Below are 22,555 nucleotides of genomic sequence, written 5' to 3' on the forward strand. Positions count from 1 at the left end.
CTATTATACCATGAAACATATGATAGATATGTAACACATAGTATAATGTATAATGATAAAATGAATCCCTGTGACTTCAATCCAACTAAAGAAAACTAATACTATAATAGTAGCCCTGAAGATCCCCTATGCTATGTTTTTTACCAGTCACATTTCCCTCTTTTATTCTAACTCCACAGCATAATGTTTTTCTTGTTTTAAAATTTTGTATTGTTAGGTAGTTAGAATAGGAAAAATGAGTCCAGAATGGGGGTGGCTAAAAGATAAGGAAGGGAAAAGCCCGTGAAAATAGAATAAAGGAAGATCTGAGGACCAGAATGAGGACCTCGGGTAGAACAAACAGCACTCCTGGCTAGCCCAGTTTACATAGGGCAGGCCCAGGAGGAGGAGGAAAAAAAAATATGAAAAGAGGAGCCAAAGGGCCAGTGACTCTCTCTCTCTCTCTCTCTCCTCTCTTCGTGTCTTTTGGGTCACCATGCCCTCACACCTCACACACATAATTTCCTTTATTTTCTAAATAAAACTGAGCTGTAACACAGCTGTGACACTGGTCTGTCCGAGGGCAGTAACACTGGTCTGTCGCTTCAAATTTTTGTTGTGAGGAGACAGAACCAAGGAAATTACACACTCCCCTGACACAATGTTAATTATTATTTTATACCAATTAGATCAGTAAAAATCTCAAAGGCTCTTGATGTCAAGTATAAGAGAGGACATGGCGAAATGGATACTTATTTACAGTGTTTTGGAAGTATAAATTTCTAAAATCACTTTGGAAAATAATTTAGCATTATCTAATAAAGATGAAAATGTGGAAATCCCATGACTGACAATCCTGCTCTTGCCCATCTAACCCAAAGATATGTACAAAGACATATAGAACAGTACTGTTCGTAATGACAGAAAGCTGAAGATAACAAATATCCATCCAAGGAGAATTGTTAAGTAAAAGTAATATATTTCTACAACAGAAAAATCTATAACAGTAAAAATCAACTATTGTTGAATAAATCAGTATAGTCAATTCTCACAAATAAAGTTAGAGGAAAAAAAAAACACAAAAAGCACAAAGCATAAAAGAATAGATATATCCATATCACATCATTTATACTGTTGGGGGAAATGTGTAGTTTCCTCAGTTCTGTCTTGTCACAACAAAAATTTGAAGTGACGGACCAACATTATAGCCTTCCTATGGGTCAGCATTACAGCTCCCGGACAGACCAGTGTCACAGCTCTTGGACAGACCAGGGTTACCGCTCCGTGTTACAGCTCAGTTTTATTTAGAAAGTAAAGGAAAATACATCCTTCACGCCTGGGGACATGACGACCCAAAAGATGCGGGGCTGGGGGGGGGGGGAGAGACAGAGAACTTGGCCCTTTGGCTTCTCTCTTTATATATATATTTTGCCTCCACCTGGGCCTGCCTTATGTAAATTGGGCTAGCCAGGAGTACTGTTTGTTCAACCTGAGGTCCTCATTCCGGTCCTTAGATCTTCCTTTGTTCTATTTTCACGGGCTTTTCCCTTCCTTATCTTTTAGTCACCGCCATTCTGGACTCCTTTTTCCTATTCTACCTACCTAACAATTGGTTTTCAAGGTGGCTCAGCAGTAAAGAACTGCCTGCCAATGCAGGAGACACAGATTCGATCCCTGGGTCAGCAAGATATCCTGGAGGAGGAAATGGCAACCCACTCCTGTATTCTTGCCTGGATAATCCCATGGACAGAGCAGCCTGGCAGGTTACAGTCCATGGGGTCTCAAAGAGTTGGACAGGACTTAGTGACTAAGCAACAACAACAAATGACTAACATAAATGTGCTTTCATGTGTCAATTGGCTATTTATATTTCCTTTTCTGTGAAATGCCTATTATTGTGCCCATTTTTCTATTGAATTTTCTTTGTCTTAAGAGTTCTTTGCATATTCTTTATTATTTTCATGTGCAGAAAATAGCTTTTCCCAGCTTGAAGTTATTATGTGTCTTCTGATTAACTGCATTTCTTAATTTTAATGGGGTTTAAATTATTAATTCTTTTATTTACTGCTTTAATGTTTTTTGTTTAATAAATCTTTTTGTAATGCAAAGGCTTTTTAGTAGGCCTTAACATTTTGTCCGTATGAGGTAGGCATTGGATGTTATTTTTTTCCACATGAAAAACCAATTATCTCAGCATCTACCCTTGCCACAGTGATCTCCCATATTATTCATGTCATAGATTAAGTTACCATAAATGTGTGGTTTTGTTTTAGGATTTTCAACTGTGGTCCATTCAAGTTATATATGTCTTTTTCTTATACAGATAATGCATTGCTTTAGCTACTATCACTTAGATAATTTTATCTGCTAAAGAAAATTATCTTTCCTTGTTCTTTAAAAATTTCTTGGGTATTTGGCATTGGTTTTCTGAGTAAATTTTAGAATCAGCTTGCCAAAGTCCATAAAAGTTCTGCTGGGACTTGGATTAGCATTCCATTAAATCTGTGAATCAATTTACATTTTTATGATATTATTTTCCTATCTTTGAAGATGGTATATCTTTCTACTTATTTAGATCTACTTTAATGTCTTTCAGTAAAGTTTTATGATTTTCTTCATTTAGGTATTTTATACTTTAAAAAAGATATTCTAGGGTACTTTGCATTTTTTTGGTCACTATGATATATGATTTATTCAAAAACGCATGTGCATGCTCAGTCACATCAGTCATGTCCAACTCTTTGCGATTCCATGACTGTAAGCTGCCAGGCTCCTCATTCCATGGGATTCTCCAGGCAAGAATACTGGAGTGGGTTGCCATGCCTTCCTCCAGGGTATCTTCCCAACCCAGGGGTGGAACCTGGGTCTCCTGACTTGCAGGTGGATTCTTTACTGCTGACCCACTGGGAAGAGTACATTATCAAAAATACATTATCTGACTTCTTGTGGCTATTGCACTGAAATAAAATGCAGTTTGGGTGTATTAATGTTATATCTAGCAAAGTGTTATGTGTACATCATACTGACTTGACAACCAAATATATTAAGAAATAATCACCACAATAAGTGTGGTAACCGTCTGCGCCATACAAAATTAGTTACATGGACTGTATTCTTTATGTTGTACCTTACATTCCTGTGACTTATTTATAATTGGAAGTCTGTACCTTTTAATCACCTTCATCTATTTCACCGAACACCCACCAGTTTCAATCACCTGTTTGCTCTATCTATAAGTCTGTTTAATGTTAATTATTTTTATATTATTTTAGATATATATATATGTAGCTTTCTGTAGTTATATCATCTATGAGTAATGACACTTTGGCTTCTTACATGCTATTCTTTTATAACTTTTATTCATGTTTTTATTACAACAGTACTGGTTAGAATTTTCAGTGTAAAGTTGAGAAGATGTGTTGATAGTGAGCATACTTTTTTATAGTTTAAAATAACTACTAATTTTCAATATTTGTGGTGATATTTGCATAGATAGACTTTACTTAAGAAAGCTTCTTCTTATTTTTAGTTTGCTAAGGGATTGTTCTTTATTATGAATACTTTATTGTATTATGCTCCTTTCCTGAATCTATTGAGATACTATGATCATAACACTTTTCTATTTTGTTCTGTGAAAGTGGTGAATTACATTAATGCATTTCTAATGTTCAACTACTCCTGTATTATTGGGATAAACTCAGGTTATTTGAGAAACTATATGATTGCTATTCTCTTTGTTTAACATTCCTTATGTGTCACTGATATTCCTTCCTGGTTTATTTTCTTTGTTTATGAAATAAGTCTTTTAGAATTTTTTGTTATATTCTGTGTGTGTGTGTGTGTGTATGTTAGTTGCTCAGTCATGTCCAACTCTTTGTGACCCCATGGATTATAGCCCACCAGGCTCTTCTGTCCATGAAATTCTTCAGGCAAGAATACTGGAGTGGATAGCCATTCCCTTCTCCAGAGGATCTTCCTGACCCAGGGACTGAACTCAGGTCTCCTGCATTGCAGGCAGACTCTTTACCCTCTGATCCACCAGGGAAGCCCTGAACATTCTATTTTCTTAGGCTTCAAAATCACTGGACAATGACTGCAGCCATGATATTAAAAGATGCTTTCTCCTTGGAAGGAAAGCTCTGATAAACCTAGGCAGTATATTAAAAAGCACAGACATCACTTTGCCAACAAAGGTCCATGTAGTCAAAGCTATGGTTTTTCCAGTAGTCACATGTACGAATGTGAGAGTTGGACCATAAAGAAAGCTGAGTGCTGAAGAATTGATGCTTTCAAATTCTGGTGCTGGAGGAGTCCTGAGAGTCCCTTGGATTGCAAGGAGATCAAACCAGTCAATCATAAAGGAAATCAACCCTGAATATTCACTGGAAGGACTGTTGCTGAAGTACCAATACTTTGGCCAGCTGATGTGAAGAACTGACTCATTGGAAAAGACCCTGATGCTGAAAAGATTGAAGGAGGTAGTAGAGGATAAGATGGTTAGATAGCACCACCAACTCAATGGACATGAATTTGAGCAAACACTGGGAGATACTGGGGGGCAGAAATGCCTGGCATGCTGTAGTCCATGGTGGCATAAAAAGAAAGGACTTAACAACTGAACAAAAACAGCAACAAACAGTCATCAAGAACTTTCAGCTTTTGTTCATTTTTAAATTGTCTTTGTTTTTCCTAGAAATGGAAATTACAGATAGAACTCTTTTTCTGCTCCCTTCACATTATTAAAGTTTAGTATGATAGCACAGGACTGAGGGTCCTGTCAGGACACAAGATTCAGCTTTGTGATTAAATTACATTGTGACCTTAGGTAAATTCTTTCCTATCTCTGGGACCTAGTATTCCCTTGAAAAATCAGAAAGCATGCTCTCTCAGGGCCCTCCCAGCTCCCACACAATGAATAGGGACAAATAATATTTATGCAGTATTAAAATACAAAGCAGAAGGGGGCTGAGGAACATAAAGTGAGCAATTGGAGAAAAACAGGGAAAGAAAAGCCAGTGTTACATGTTCTATGCCCTTCTTTGTTTACAACTTTCTGGCCAGAAGTTATGAACTCCCTGTGCCCCAGTGCTATAGCCATCATTTGTTAATTCAGAAACACACCTTGTGTCCAGCATCTTTGAAAATGGTGGCCTCTTGTTGGACTCTCAGATCTCTCAGCATTAGTAAGCTAAAACATGAGGCTGAAAAAAAGTCAAAAGCCTAATTGGGAAGGAGAAGGGATACCCTTTTCTGAATTTCATAGGAGTTTCATGTACCCTATAGTTCTACTCACTCTTAAGTTTTAGACTGGACTAGGGATCAGGGCACTGGGTTAATTTGAAGCTGTGTTTAAAAAATTAAAAACAAGTGTTCAGTGAATGGTGATCTTGGATTGTTAACTTTATTTCTCACATTCTTAGCATTTTCACATAGAAAATAAGGATAGAATCATTGTGGACCACAGACTATTAAAAATGGTATGATGAACTGTGAAAAGTTTTGAAAATGTTGAGGCATACTCTCCCAAGTGTCTGATTCTTTTTGTCTTCTTACCATAGTTATTTGCACCAGAATCCATCAGTTTTAGCTTTACTAGACTATAGACTTCTTCAAAGCAGGAACTATGACTGATTTATATCTGTATCCCTCAAGGAGCCTAGAGCAAAGCAGATTCTCAATGTTGGAAAAGTATGCACAGAACAGATGGAATAAAAGTGTGAAAAGTCAGCCAGTCATTAGTGATATGAGTGGAGAACTCCCCATCCACCACCACCATCCCCCTCCCCCACCACATGCACAACTCAGGAACTGATTTGCTTGGATGCAACTTTAAAAGGGGGAAGTTCTCTGCTTGAAAGTTGAAGACAAAGTGGTCAAGTAATTCTAGAACATATCTAACCTTAAGATATTCTGTGCTAACAGTGGAAAAGAGTGGGTGCCTTCATATTCTTGTTGGCATCATAATTCTTTTGAGAGACGTTCCCATTCTCAGAAGACCATATGGAAAGCAAATGATGTAAAAAATGAATCACAGTAAAAGAGGTTAGGAGAAAAGAGACAGGGATTATCAAGCTCAAAAAGAATTCCACACACAGGCAAGTAAATGTAATAACTTTATTGGATTTCTAAATATAATAACATAGTTGCAATTTTTTAACAGAAAAAAGGAATATGATTTTCATATTTATTGTTATAGAGCATTGGAAAAACATAATTGATAGAAAAAACTGATAGAGGGTAAATAGAAACATGATTTCATAGAGGTGGTAATGTATAAATACAAAAGAAAATAACCCAAATCACTTGCTTATAACAGATTTTATTCTCTTACTTTTATAAGGAACCATGAGGTCTATGTTGGATTTGTCAGTGACGGTTCATGATATAGAGGAGAGACGTAATTTGCTAAGAATAAAAAAGAGAAATCTGCATTTTGGGAATACCATGGCTCTGTCAGTATGATATATGTGAAAAAAGGCATATTCTCTACATGTTTTTTTGTGTCACTTTCCCTAAGTCAGAAAATGCTATTCAGATTTGTATCGATCATGGTGGGGACTATGATCGTACTTAGTAGGAAGTTCTTGTTCTTTGACACATTTAGCATAGAGAAAACCTGGCTTATCCCCCCCTTTCCTTGATTTATCTTTTTGTAAATACCACTCAACGTTTACATAAAACTCTCTCATAGTCATGATCAGATTGACACCTGGAGCAAAACCATGCTGTCTCTTTCCCAGTCTATCTTGTTTCCAAGGAGGAAAAACTCTGTGGTATTCCAATGCCCCTTTTGATATCATGGAGATTTCTTAACTTTTATCTAGCACATTTTTCTCTAAAAAAATAGAAAATGACTGGTGTTAAAACTGAATAAAGTAAAAACATAACAAGAACACGAACAGGAAGAGTAGAGAGTTTCAGAGAAGAGCATCGCTTTCTTCAGGGAGACAAGTCATCTCATAAAATGACGACACCCAAGGAGAGGTGGTACACACTCCAGTAATGATAAAACCATGATCCATTCTGCCCTCCTCCCTCGTGTGAGTAGTGGAGCCCCTCAGATGGAAAGCAAAATGGTACATGTCGATGACATGGGGAGCATCTTTCATTGTTTGTCTCCCTTTGCTTCCTGTTGGTGAAATTGGGTGGGATAGGAGACAACTTTGTGACCAAGAGGATGGCAAGAGCTTCCTTGGGGAAAGGCTCACTGGAGGTACCTTGCTTTTCCAAAGCAGAGACAGACTCAAGCAAACATGGAGCTAACTGACTTCTAAGGGAAGAGAGCGACTTGGCAAGTGTAATCTGCCAGCTGGTTGAGTCAGACGACACATTGAGAAAGATCTTTTTTGGAAGCACGTCCTCCCTTCAACCCTTTTCCTAAAATCATACATAGTCTACTTTGCCCTATTGGTCTGGACCCTCTCCTCTTGCCACAGCTGGGTAAGAATCCAACTTTGTAGGCTGAGCTGCTGCTCCATTGACAATATCTACAGTTGTTATATCAGTGACAGAACCATGGAAACGAAAGCCAATAAATAACATGTGCGACTATTTTTAGGAGTCAAAGTAAAGATGCTCTAAGGATCTGGCAAGGGCATTTGGCCCCCTGAGGCTCCAATTGTCAGAGCCAAGACTTTTCTTTAGTTTTCACTGATGTGAGCCTGAGAGATAAAAGGAGAAGCAATGTGCTGACATTCTAAGCTCACCAATGCTTAGTTTATAAAACACACATATGACACATATCCTAATAGAGACCCTGGCTCATTGATTCTCTTAAACAACCTTTTTTTCCTGACTAAATGTTCCAATTCCATGAAGCATAATCTATTCCCTTGAAGTAGAGTACAGGAAACCTCAGCAATATGCCACAATCCAGTAGGATAAAAATATAAAGTGGCTGTATCAGCAAGGAATGCTCAGGAAATGTGCTTGCAGCCTGTTTCACGGTGCCACTCGGGAGGGGATATTGGAAATGAGTGACTTTCTTCCATTTGGCAAGGTTTCCTTATCTTAGCACCTACTCCTTTCGATGGTGTGTTTTTGAAGGCTGCACGGTATGACTCTGGGTACCGTGTGTACATACATATGTAGGAAGAACGTCTATGTTTCTCAGAATAGGCACTTTTTGAAGGCAGTAAATCTAAAAGTAAAGTTAATAGAGCCTATATTTAGTGCTCATCTTCTCACTTTGCTGATGTGTATGCTGAACAGAAGATCACAGATTTGAGTCAGTCTCGCAAAGAGGCCGGAGTCGGCAAATGGCTATATTCAGAGCTGGGGAAGTCTTGCCAACTCAACTGTAGCTGTTAAAAGGCAGACTTGGAGAAGGTGCAATCGTTTTTCTCAAAGGTGACAGCACAGAAGGAGAAAAGCCTGTGACAAAGCCATGAAATAAAAGCTGGTGTGTGCAGCTCAGAGAAAATTACTATCCTCCCGCTTTGCATCTTCGTGTCACATCTACTTGATGGCACAGATTTGCTACCAGAAAGTTCTTTCTTTTCCCTTCCTTTTTTGGGGGGGTGCATCTCATAACTGCACATGCTCCCAGTAGAGAAGAAGGCAGCCCCAAGTCTGTTTAACAAATGATAAAGGTGAAGTTTAAAAGACAAAATAAAAAGCAAAGTAATTAATTGCATAGATAACACGGTAAAAGTTAAAAAAATCCTGCTGTGAAAGTTTTACATTTCGCTTAAGGCACATTAAATCGCAAAATTTTATTTGTGTTAAATAATCAGACAATCAATGCTGTCTCTAATTCTATTTGCTTTTTCATACATTTCTTGAAAATTAATGAGGACAAATTCAGATTTTTTGGGGGGGATATTCTGACTGTTTAATAAGAAGTAATTCTTGGATAATTTGCTCATCAGCTTTCCCAAGAGAATAAAAGGGTACCTAAAATAAGAAAGTTATTTAAAAATGATTTTTCAATGACTTCACTATAAGCTACTGGCTTTTCAATGCCTTGGTTCGGACATTTCAGTTAAGAAGGCTGGCATGGTTTACCCCAGTTTCAACTTGCTATCTAGTGAGGCAGGTCCAAGGCACTTAACACTTTTTGGCAATTTTCATCCTGATATGTTACTGTAATGGCAGTCATCTAAAAACTAAGCAGAAGGCACACAGGGTTAATGAAATGCAAACACTGCCCAAATAGCAACTCACCTTTTACGGTGACAAAGTTAAACATGAGGCCATTCCCACTGTTTGCATTTAAATGATAAAATCCCTTTTCCTCTCAAAGTCTGAATTTGAAGGAATGAAACATGTTGGCAGATACATTATAACCTGGTTATGCTATTCTCCCTACTTCTAGTTTATAATTACTAAGTGATCATCTACTGTCACCCAAAGAGAAAGAGAGATGAAAAGGAACTGGATTTTTTCCCTTTATATTTGTCTCCTGAGAAAGAAGAAAAATGAAGAAATGTATCCAAGAAAAGCTAGCTCTCCCTCTTTTGCACTTTCTAAACTAGTTCAGAAATGGAGTGAAATGATTTGGTGAGGGAAGACATTTAGGCTTAACATTTACTCCCTCATGATGGAGGAAAAGGAGTTAAAAAGGCAACTCTTACTCTTACACAACAGTAGGAAGGAAAGTGGGCAATGGACAAAGCAGCAACACAATGTATCAATAATAATCACCCAAGAACTGTTCTTAGGGGACTCCCAGCAGATAGATACATAGAGACTCCAGCTGCAGAGATAAATACCTTAGTTTCCACCCCCACCTCAAATTGCTTTGGCATATTCTAAGAGATAAATGGATCCGAGCAAAATTTAAATAGCTCTTTCTTTTTTTATTTTTTTGGCAGTCACTAAATTGGGTCAGGTCTAGGAATTATTAGTTTCTTGGCCTGAAAAATCCAAGTGTTTTAAAACAAGATTTCCTTTTTGAAGCATTAGCTTTCTTGGAAGATGTGTGTGTGTGTGTGTGTGTGTGTATGAGATAGAGAGTGTGTGAACATGTGTGCATGCAGGTGCATGGGTGAGTGTTCTGAAGACAACACAATTGTATTTTTTCTAGTTATGAGGGGTAAGATTGTGTACAATGGAGGAAGAAAAAAATGCGTTCATAATTTCCTTTACATTATGTAAAGATAAACTGGAGTTTATGGCTGTCTTTATTTTTTTTTTTAAGAAATGCTTTTTCATATTCACAGCCTCACTGTCCTTTTATTCCTTGTCTAAGACATCACAGGTTCCACCCAAGTGAGTCTCAGCTCAGGCATACCTACCTAGAAAATTCTGAAGAGTTCTCAAAATGCTTCCTCTGCTAATCCACTCCTGTGTGTGTATGGGGGTGGGGGGAACACCTCATTGATTTTACAAGAATCATTTTCCACTCCACCAATCATAACATTAATCAAACCTCACTGGAAAATGAGGCTCCTTCCCGGTGTCTGAATGTCATCTCAGCCAAAGCCACTCAACTGCTGGCCCCCCGGCACCGCCTGTATTTCCCAGGTGTGCAGATCGGAAAGGGGTGAGAAGGCACTTGTTATTTAACTTGGCCCTCGTTAATCCCAGGGAATTTAGCAGAAGGATAATGAGACCGATTTGATGGATGGAAGCCTCCCGGGAAAGAAGATGCCTAGAAAGCATATTAGGTAAGCTCATTTTAAGGTTCCCTGTAGTAGATTTAACTCAGATGAAGAAAGAATATTTTTTAGTTAACAGATTTTAACTTCAAGTCAAACAAATACAATGAGAAATGAGAGGAACTGAAAACCCAAGAGGGCACATCAAAAGGCACTGCTTCCAGACGGATGCTGCTCAAGAGGAGGCATACCCAGTTGTTGAACTGCCATATTTCACGTTCTAGAACATAACAGGCTGGCTTCCAAGTAAGTATTCTGGAAACAACAGTACCAACCCCCCCGTGATAAGCCCACAGGAAACACAAAATGACAACAGGAGGGGAAGCCCAGGCTCTCAAACAGCAAAAGCCAAGTGGCAGAATCACGATCTGTCCCATAGCATATTTTCACGGACATTTCAAGGTCAAGGTAGCTTGGTTGGCTCGGAAATGCCCGATGCTATGACATACACTTGGTAGGGGCTTGATAAATGTGAGCTGAGAGAGAGGACAACAAGCATTGTTTACCTGCAGGAGTTCCTGCCTCTGTGGGGCATAAATCGTTGCCCACATAAGAGAAAAATGTCTTAAGGATCAAGTCACTTCTGTGTGCCACTGAATTCTAAATGTGTGGCCTCCATTGATATTTGGAACCTCACAGTTCCAGAGTTTTTCAGTTAATGTAAAGTAAACTGGAGTCTCTGGGGAAATTTGCTGCAGTGTACTTCAGTAACAGTGTTTGTTCTTGGTGGTGCCCTTCCTCACCAGCTCCGTCACACTGCCAATCAGATGAACTGCCAAGCAGTTTCCCACACAAGGACACAGAAAATGCATGCATGCTTTGAATGGTCTCAAACCCCACAGCACCCATATGCCTCTGCCAGCTGATAGCTGGGTGATCTATGTGAATTTCTTGGATGCCTTCAAACAGGGGCCCCAGTGGTCTGTGAAGAGCATCCAGCATGCTCTGAGGTGTCTGGTGCCCTGAAAGCAGCCACCGGAGAGAACAATGGACTTGCCAGACCCGGGTACATCCCCAGGTCTGCCACTTACCAGCTCTTATTGCTTTTGGCAAGTCACTTACTGATTCTGAGCCTCGGCTTTCTCTTTCAGGATAGGGCTATTAATAACCTTCCTCCCAGGGCTGTTTCATGTGCGAAAGCAGTTTGTAAACTATCTTAGGAATTATTATTTTAGAGCTTGGAAAGCCATCCCCCACCCCAGGCCTGCCCAGGAGACTGATGACAGGTTCTGCCAATAGGGCTCTTGGACTCAAGGCTGGGGTGGAAGAAGCTGCAAGTCTTATCCTCCCAGAGACTACTAATATATGGCAAGTGCCTGGTATAGTGTTCTTTTGGCTGTCTTTCTACTTCCCATCTATCTTCGGTTACAAATGCCTTCAGAACAAGCATACCGTATGGATTTAGCCAGCATCTTCTAAATAACTTTTGAAGTTTTGAATTTAGGATTTTGAGACATGTGGCATAAACTGTAATTAATGCCATGCTTCAACTGTACTGAACTTGTGTATACAGTTTGATATAAAACTGCAACATAATGTAACCTACTTCCTTTCGCACAGAACAATTGGCTAGAGGTAATGCTTTTCAACAGAACCAGCATCTTCTGCTTTTGACGTTTTCCTTGTTAGAAGTGGAAATCACACGCTGACATTTCCCAACATTTTAAGGTCATTATCAACAGCCTGGATAACGGGAGAGTGTTTCACGGATTATTTAGTGGGGGAAGGCATGAAACTGTGTAACAACTGTCAGGATAGTTTGTCTTTTGAATAAGAAAGTAAGAACTGCAACCCAAAACTCATACTCTTAAACCTGACCCTCAGAAAACCCTTCAGACTATTTTTAAGGGTATTTAAAGCTTTTTTATAATCTTCAGCTAAAAAACAACAAAACAACAAGTTTATTTTTTAAAGAAATGTATTGCTAAAAGCAAAATAGGTTAGGAAGGAAAACAGGGAGGAAGCAATGTTTTATTATGTACTAAGATTAATTGTGTGTGGCACCAAGGAGCACCTAAGCCCCAAAGACTGGTTCTGGGAGCTTGGAACAAAGTACAATGGAGGAAATGGAAGAGCTTAAGAAATAAGAGCTCCCTGGTGCAGGTGATGCTCAAGCAGAGCCTGTATTTTCACTTATCAGTACATACATGAGGGAATTTTAACACCAAGTGGAATAGATAAATGTGGAGTCCTTTACAATCATGGATCTAGAAGCAACAGGAAAATAGAGGTGTCCTGCTTGTCATACTAAAGAGGCTCAGAAGATAGGGGTGCTTGGTGCAAGAGTAGATTATGTAGCTAAGAACCAATGAAAATGTACATTTTGTACATTACCAAAAAAGATTCCTGTTCATACTGTCTGTGCTGGATTATATTTTGACAACTTTTCCTATCTTAAAATTACATAGAGATGAAAAAGCAAACTGAATCAATCTTGCTCTATGTCTTTCCCGTCTCACTGACCCTGAATACCTGGAAACCTTTTCTTCTGTGAAGGACATTCTAGAATGTGTTATACTTAAAGTAGAGGATCTTCTCTGAACATAAGCTATGCTTTCCTTTTGTTTCTGGTACTTTACATACTCTTCTCTAAACTTCTAAATCAAGCCAATGAATCAAGATTGCTCAAGTTCACTCTTCCATGAAGACCTAACTGAAAAGAATCACTAATTCTTTCTAACTAATTCTTTCCTAACAGGAAAAGAATTACTTTTCCTGAAGCTATATCACTTCCTATGGCGTGCAGACTGAACCTATCTGATTTTATTGCAGTTGACTTTCAATTAGAGTTACTTAGGGGCTGATTCTCTTAAAGTGATAATTAAATGGAGGGTATGAGCAAGAGATGAATTTGTTAGAAAGACAAAAGTATAGAGAAAACATGGACTCCTCAGGGTAGTTCTTAAATGATTGAGTGGTGAAGCTGCTCACTTCATCAAGAGTGTAACATCTCTAGGTACTAACATTTGAGCCCAGAAAAATGCAAGCAAATCTCAAAAACCAAACTAGCCAGAAATATTTATGTGGAGCCTATAAAGAGTCCAGAACTCTTTTTGTATATTCAGTATGGGAACATGGACAAGAAATGTTTAATTCTTGAGAAGACAAGGATGAAATGAAAGGGTTGAAGAGAATTTATGAACATGGACCAAGAAGTGGGAATCTAATGGATGATGTGTAAATACTAGCTCACTCCCTATATTGACTTTGGTAACATCAAAAACAGTGAAGTTACACAGAGTGAGAGGACTGTTTTACACACAAGGGATATCTAACCTCATCCAGTTTTCACTTTCCTGGGTCTGAGTCCTTGGGGGAAATTTCCACATCGAATACCAGTTTCCTTTTCAATGATTCCAATTCCATTTACTTTCAACCCTGAAGAGGGTGTTTTTACCTAGCCTGACCGAAAGAGCTGGCTACATTTCACTTAGTAGACTGAAATAAAATTAGAAAATATTGTTGGGTCTAACTGTTCAAAGGAGAAGCAAGTGGATGATTGAACTTGATACTATGTTGATAAATGAGGAAAAGTTGAAAGAGTGATATCTGACCTAAAGGCAAAGATATGGACCTTAGACTTCCTGTGCATGGCTCCAGAGCCCGAATTTTGTTTAATATGAGGAAGAACTTTGGAAGAAAAAAGCTGCCCCAATAGTACAAGGGCTGCCATGAATAGTACTGCAAACTAGCGAGCTCTAAAAAGATGTGGAATGGTGACTTGTTGGGAAAATAATAGGAGATTCGGATCCTTAAAAGACCCATGAGCCTATGTCTAGGAACAGTGCTGAGGCTTGGGGTCGACTATAGCCCTCTACCCTGGTGTAGAACAGAAGATGGCACAGCGAAATCTGTGTCACTCTTGGTAGATCATTCTACTCTTGGGGTTGAAAACTGAATTTAGAAGCTACAGTTTTGTGTAGCATGTGTGTGTCATTTAATAAGACTTCTGTTTGGGTCTATTAGGTCAATGTCTAGCAAAGGTAGGTGAATGATGTTTCCACTTGCCCGTAAGTGAATGAGTTTATTGGAAAAAGTAGCAAGCACACAGTGGATAAGGATTAATGCAACCATCTTAAAGTATTACAAAGGACTCATGCGTTTCTCTCTTCTTTCTAGTATATCTAACTTTTGCTTATAGAATGTTTCAAAACTTGTGTTTATAACAACAGTTAGAATGAGAGATATTTATTAGGGTGGTTCGAAACTCTTGTAAATTACACAACAACCAGAAATAAAGCAATAAGCTTTTAGCAATTTCTTTTTTGTAACTTCATGGGAGAAAAGTCAATGAATTTAATAAAATGTATCTTCCACACAACTTTCCATGAAATAAGCCACATGTATGTTGGATAACAAAAATAGTGTCTACAACTTTTTTGCACAGGGGCCAGGAAAGTAAGATAGGAAAGGGGGTAAGGGCCTTTCCTTTCTATATTGATGGGAAAATGTGCCATTTATATTTATTCTTCTTTGAACTAAGTAATATAAAGCTAGTTTTCTGTGCTTGCAACTAAAAAGGAGAAAAGGTACAAATCAATTCCAGTATAGCTGTTTAGGCAGGGCATTATAGAAAGTGCATGATTGGATTTGAACGAGAGAACCACAGACCAAGGCCACTCCTGTTTACTATGCTCACCAGGTACCTACACTGGAAAGGATGAGATACTCGTGTGTGAAAACAGAAACCTCTAACCTTCAGAGATGTTTAGGGTTTAGTGCAGCTTGCCGAAGACTATGCAAGAATAGGCATCGCCATCTGTCACAGGAGAGTGAGCTAGGCCCTCTTGCAAAGGGGTGAAGTGACATATATTATAGAGTCTTGTGTGGTTATGGCCATGCCACAGGGCTAAAAAACAGCTCTCCTTTTAATTCTCTTTTGACAAGGGAAAAATACAGTGTTAGTCATAGTGATTTTTAAACACCTCATAAACTTAGAAATATATTTTACTTGTTTAAAAAGCTACAATTGCCAATCCTTAAAACCTCTGTGAAAATTCTGAGTTACACTCTATAAGAATCCTCAGTGTTTTAATTGTGACCTTCCCCTTCTCTCAAATTCTTCCTTCCCTCCGCATTCCTCTCTTCTTGGAGACAGATTAAAAAATAAACAAACAAGCAAAAAAACTTTCCGTCTATTTATCAAAACAATATATTCACTGTGACTATTATTGTTAAAACTGGGCAAATTCATTTCTGTATTGAGTTATGTATGTATTAGAGATGCTTTCACTTTTCTCATATGTGACCCCCCCAAAAAGGAAAATCAAGGTCAACTTGTAGACAATGTTAAGGACAGAAATAAAAAATGGAAATCCATTCCTAGAATTATAAGCTTTTTCCAAACAAATTCATAAAAACAGACACAGAGGGCATATTTTTGATCAGTATTAGACAGAGTTCAAAAGAATCTCAGACTCAAATTTTAAGAAAATGTGTTACTGAGAAATCCAGATTGTTCTTTTCAGGTTGATTTTTATAAACAGACTACAGGTCTGTAACATGTGCTTCAGGAAAAACTCTGTTGCTGACCTACTCCCTGTAAAATACTGTGACTCAAGTATTAGGGTTTAATATGATTGTCATGGGAAAAAATGCTGATATGTGTAAAAATTCCAGATGGATAATAAGAAAAATTCTCAAGTTTCATTGATCTAAAATAACATACCATCACTTAAGAACACGATTGTCTTGTTGGTCAAAATGCTTTGGATTAAAAAAAAAAAAACACCTTAAGCTAGTCTTAGAAAGATCACTTTGCCTATAGCTGAGAAAAGTAGGCCAGTCATAAATGAATTTGCCAAGAACTCTGTGATCTGAATCCCTGATGAAAACTCATTAAAATAAAACCGAAAGACTATTATCTCACCTCACTTTATGAATAAACACAGTCTGGAAAAATATGCCTTTCTAAAGGAAGGATTTATGGATGCTGCATATATTTTGTGGTACAATTCTTCTCCTAATATGATCATAATTCCATAAGGATTGTAATGCACTGATTTAATTTATTTATGAAAAGTCCAATCAGGATAACATTAATGAGTAGAAATGTTAAGGAATAAGAACGAGACAAGGAGGGAGGGGGAGAGGGAGAGAGAACTCTCACCAGGCCACACAGCTTTAATCAGATCACTTTTTAAAGGCTGAAATCATAAGTGAACTAAACAACAGCCAGGCTTCCCAGGTGACACAGTGATAAAGAATCCACCTGCCAACGCAGGAGAGACAGGAGAGACACCAGTTCGATCCCTGGGTCAGGAAGGAGGAGGAGGAAATGGCAATCCACTTTAGTATTCTTACCTGGAAAATTCCATGGACAGAGGAGCCTAGAGGACTATAGTCCATAGGAGCACAAAGAGTTGGACATGACTGAGCAACTGAACACAGCAGAGCACACAGCAAATGATAGCCTCATGAGAAAAGTTACCTGTCAAGGAAATAACTTGACCTGATATATCCATGATTGCACCATAATAATGACTCAGAACCAAGATCCTCAACTAATTCTGTATACTATTAAATTAAAAAAATAAAAAACAAACCAAAAGACCGTGGCAATTAAAAGCAGTATGCTGAATAGATATTAAAGGCTCAAGTGGAAGTATGTCTTCATTAGCTGACTAAAACTAGAGTAAGACCACTAAATAAAACCACTTACTCACTAACAACACCTAAGACATCACCTTGTAGCATAAGAATGCTTAACAATGTTGTCCTAACTTAGGAATCCGTAAGGTACTTCCAAGAGATGGTGAGAACAGAAATACTGCTAGAATACATTAAGATGAAGAGTTCAGATTTCTCTGGATTTTGACTTTTCAATGAGTACATCTTTGAGATTTGGGAGGGTTATTTATGTGAAGACTCTTCAGAGGAGCATTCATAGTAGTGTAAAGTTTTCTTTAAAAATAAGGCACAAATACGTGTTGCTCTCTGATTGTCTCCTGTGAAAGTGCACCAAAAGAGCGATCTTAGGAAATGAACTTGAGGCACATTTTGCAGAGGTATATCTTTTCCAGCCTCCTGGTTTCCTACAGATGGCTAAAGCAGGGTATGGAACATGCTGTCATATTTCATTCATAACACACATGTACTGAAGCTCCAGGCAACAGATGGACAATCGCTTGTTTAAACTACAAATGTGAAATACTAAGGTAGCATAGCAATATTTCTAGAAATGTATATGGAAAAAAAGCCATTCCAAGCCAAGAGAAATGGTGAGAGGCTGTGAGGTTACATCAGTGTTTCCCTGATCTTCCTAGCAGCTGCCATAGTTTCCCCAACACCCTTCAAAACTCGATAATGGAGGGATCAAGGGGCAGCCCCAATGCAGATTTGACAAGAGAAGCCTAAACCATATCAAATAGAAATAACACTGTTACTCCTGGCTGGTTCACATTAATAGGATTATTATTAACTAGGAAAACTGTTGGGAGTTGTGTTTTCAGAGTCCTGTCTATATTCCATAAACCCTCTACGACAGACCCATGGTAAAATGCTCTCTTCCTTCCCCTGAACCCAAATACAAAATACTTGTTTAAATGCAATTAGAATTTTATATACTTGAAACATTATCGCAAACATCTCTGCAGAATCTTAGTGAGGAAACAGTTCTAGTGTTGATATCTCCACTGTATTCATCAGCATACACACAATGAAGTCATTTTGATCAGAGAAGTTGCTCTGGTAAAAACAATTTTTTAATGAAAGGAAAAAGAACCCACATCATTGAGCTGCAGAGATGTCCAGGATCTCAAAGCTTTGATGCATTTTGCTGGAACACATGACTTATTTTGAGTTTTAAAGGCCAATCTGTTCACAGATGAGACTCCACACTGAGTCAGTATGAGCCGGGGATCCAGGCGATGGAGAAATCTAACCATGAAGTGATCTGCAGAGCCCAGGACATCGTGGGTTTTTTCTCCTTTTCCATGTCTCTCATGTTACATGGAATTACCAAATATTCCTGTTCATGACAATTTTTTTAAAACCAGTATTTTTTTAGTTTATTTTTACAAACTTTCTCTTATAGACTCTATGATTTTTTCTATTATCTATGTATTTAAATGATAACAATCAAGACAAGATATCATAAGACAGTAGAATTATCATCCTTAAGGCACTAGATCTTTATATCTGTTATAGGCATCATTTCATGTAGCTAAAACAGTAAAGAGTGATTTGGCATTGCTGATACCAAATGATTAATAGAAAACAAGAAAGCAGTATAAATCATATAATTAAGAAATCCTGAAATAAAATATTTTAAGATCCTTTCCTTATTATACCTTGTGAAAGAAAAAAATCTAAATCTAAATATTCTGTATATGTAGGTGTGCACATTCATTATTATAAAAGTATGATAAGTCTGTATTAAAAAGAGATTTACTTTAAAAATCTTTGGTAAAGATACTCTGAGGTTACGTGATAAAAACGCACTATAAAGATTGTAAGCAAGCACTATTCTGGCAGTGTCACAGTGAGGGGCCTGTAACAGCCTTTTCTTATAACTCTTTTTTCTTGGCATGTAAACATTCAGTTACATAAGAACTTAAATGTAACCAACAAGTAGAATGTTACTGCATTTTTATAGTATAAATATTTCATAATTCCTCCCTCTTTTGGCAAAATTCATAAGACTGAATTTCAAGAGATAAACTCCACCCCTCAATAAGTTGGGCTCTTTCCTTTTGACCAAAAGATAATTTTTCCCCAAGTATTTCATAGAAGACAAATGGCTGAAGCAATTCAAGCTGATTATAGATAGTATCACCCCAATTGTCTAATAGTCAGTACTCTTTGAGGTCATCAGCATGGTCTCCTTTCATTTGGAAGACAGAAATTCAGTGATACAGTTGTCATTGTATCTTAAAATCCACATGCTGCTGGACCTCTTGCATTTCACATTATGAGAAATGTGAGGTCAAGGACAAGGGAAACAAGGTGAGGAAAGTACAGTGGTCAAAGGACCCTTTGAAAAGCTCTAACTGTGGTGGTTCTAAAACAAAACTGTTTGGTAACCAAAGCAAATGAGCCACAGGCTGACTTATAAGAGCCATAGGCTTAAGGATATCTTATTGAAAAAAAAAAAAAAAAAGAACCACCTTTATGATTATTCCTACTAAAGCAAAATAAATTTAATTGGGATGCTTGAGGTCTGGATTGCAATGCAAAACATTCACAAATAATTTCTCGTTTCTGAGTGTTAAAATTAAAAACAAAAGTCAGACTAGAAGAGTTTATCACCTTCTAATCATGAAACAGATCTCTGTGGAATCAGGGAAGGGTATACAGGGGAATGTAGCTATATTTGTTATATTTGATTTCTTAAACTGGGTATTACAGAGATCCATTATATTATTATCTATATTTTTGTTATATTTAAAATACTTTGTAATTTAAAAGTATATACTTGCAGAAAGTTTTTAAGAAGGTTGACCTAATCTTAAAAAACATTTGAACAAATCTTAATCCAAAATATTTAATTTACAAGATGGTAACCTGCTACTAAGAGCAGGGTTGTTCCTTAAAGGAAACATGTTAGGACATAAAAAAGCAATGTATATGGTTCTGCAGTTAGCAGGCAAACATTTCACTGCCCCAAAAGAATCTGACTAAAGATCCCAGGCTCTGCATATCTTTAGTTCAAAAAGGCAATTTCTTTTCAGCGATTGTCTATGAAAGTGTGGTGTAAATGTCATATCAATTATATGAAAATGTCTCCTGCAATATGTATTTTGAGTTGCAGACGAATTATAAGAATAATGAAACTGTGGTTCCACAATCTTTTCAAGTTTCCTGTCTTTTTAAGGTAAACTAAACAAAACTAAGACAATTTTATGTGCCCTGATTTGCAACTGTCAGGTAAAATGGACCTGGGCCTGGAAAAAAAAAATTAAACATTTCTTTATAGATATCTTCCTCTAGAGGAACACAACTACACAATTTTGGCAGTTGTGTTTGTATGTCCTCCCTCCCAAAGCAAACAAACAAAGAAAATGTTGCAATATATCTGATATGAAAAGTGGAACAGTATTGGAAGTTATATTCTAGAGAAAACCAAATTTGTCCATATTATTATATCCAGGTAGCATGGAAAAAGAAAAAATTTAATATTTGAGGCATAATAATGCCTTTTTAAATATAACCCCAAAATGCTTTATCCAGTATACCCCATCTGTAATTTCTGCAGGAAAAATATTGAGGTTTGGTTCTCTCTCACCAATACCTATTTTCAAATGAGCCCCACCACTGGTCATTATAGATTTTGAATTTGGATGGCTGCAAATTCAGCTTCTTTTAATCTATGTAATTTACAGTTTAAATTCTTTATAATCTGACATATAATTGTGCATTTTTTCCCAAGGGATATGACTAGTTTAGAGCAATAAAAGACTATTTTTTTCAATACACAGAAAATGAATGACTATCTTTTATGATCGCTGGCAATGTGGAAGTGATAGGATGGAGCCTTCAAGCTGAAAAGCACCTGGGAGTTGGCAGACTTCCCCAGGAAAAACTGTGTGACAGCAAATACCACACTAAAAAAAGCCATTCAACCAGATGAAAAGTGAGACAAACATAGGGATTAAAAGTTAAAGGAATGCAGAAGTGAATGGGATGGAGCATAATCCGTGCAAAAATGTGCAAGTCCTTGGGAACAAAGGCCTATCAAGGTTCTACATGATTAACTGTGAAATGTGTATTGTAAGAACTCAAAAAAATCTCATATTCTAGGTGTTTCTAAAGAAAGGTTAATAGTGGATGAAGTAGAGACCATCCCATAGCTTGATTGCCTTTCCTCTCTTTTCCTATTTCTCTTTTCATATTTTTCTTGTGTTTCATCCTTCTTGGAGCCACCCACTAACCGCTAAACAGGCGACTGGATTTAAAGGTCAGTGCTGGCCTTGGCGGTCAACACCCTGATGCGGGCAGAATTGCAGGTCTTGCAGAGGATGTGTCCATCTAGTGGGTAGCAGCCTTGGTTATCTCCTTCAGACAGGAGACCACCACAATCCTGGAAGAAGGAAGGCAGAGGGAAAGGATGTCAGTGAAAATGGAAACAAACTCCTCTTTTCATTCAACGCTTCCATAAAGAGGTCAATTACCACCTTTTCTCTTCTGCAGGACATCATATGATATGTCCTGCATTAAGTTGAAGCAGAGGCTGGGGACATAAATAAGAACAGGGTAAAATGACCTTCCTGAAGTCACGCAATTAGAAATACAGGTACAGAAGGGGAAGAACCTGAGGCTTCAGACTCCCAAGTATTTTGTTCCCTTCACCCAAACAATAAGAACAGGAGAGAATAGATCTTTATCATTTACTATTAATTTAAAGATTTTTCAAAAATAATATATAGTGCAAGGACAGAATCTCGTGGTAATTCCAGGTCAGAAGCTAAGTTGCAGAGTGAATCCTGCTAAGCAGCGGACCACAAACAGGCTCTGCATACTTACTCCAACTTTAGCAAGAAAATAAAATCCTAAGGTTTGGCGTGGGTGGGGGGAGTGGGGAATGATCCATTGTACTTTCCAAAGGATACAGCACAGTATAGAGGAATGAGTGCCGGGTGGGGGGACGGGGCCCTTGGGTACCACCATTAGTTCTGCTCCTGCCTCTGTCACTTCAGGCAAGGCCAACAGCCACTCTAAAAATTATTCCCACAATTCCTACCTCACTGAGATGTTAGGAGGATCAAAGAGGAAAATGGATATGACTATACTTTGAAAAAAATGCCAAGAGCTACATAACTGTAAAGAATTATACTACTGTTAATAGTACCTGAGCATCCATTTTGAAAAGTGTTATATGACAGTTAAACACTGACCTTCACCTTTAGAGGAAACAGAAATTTCTTCGGAAAAAAAAAAATATAGTATTTCATCTTGTAGTGTGTGCCCTTGCTAACTGTAGTAGAAACTCTTTTAGAAGGTCACAACTGCTGTGTGCCTCACTTCTGCTGTCTTCT

At 37.8% G+C, this 22,555-nt stretch overlaps 1 protein-coding gene across 1 annotated transcript in view; it reads right to left on the reverse strand.

Annotated features, from left to right (window-relative positions):
• Positions 1 to 6,079: 6,079 nt before the first annotated feature.
• Positions 6,080 to 22,555, reverse strand: part of LOC122444800 (LIM domain containing preferred translocation partner in lipoma) — a 509,662-nt gene continuing 493,186 nt past the window's right edge. The window contains exon 10 of the mRNA XM_043473440.1: positions 6,080 to 21,600. Within this exon, the coding sequence (XP_043329375.1) occupies positions 21,472 to 21,600 (129 nt within the window). The 3' untranslated portion in view covers positions 6,080 to 21,471. The remainder of the gene's footprint in view (positions 21,601 to 22,555) is intronic.

The sequence above is a fragment of the Cervus canadensis genome, chromosome 7 (genome assembly GCF_019320065.1).
Source record: "Cervus canadensis isolate Bull #8, Minnesota chromosome 7, ASM1932006v1, whole genome shotgun sequence".
NCBI lineage: Eukaryota > Metazoa > Chordata > Mammalia > Artiodactyla > Cervidae > Cervus > Cervus canadensis.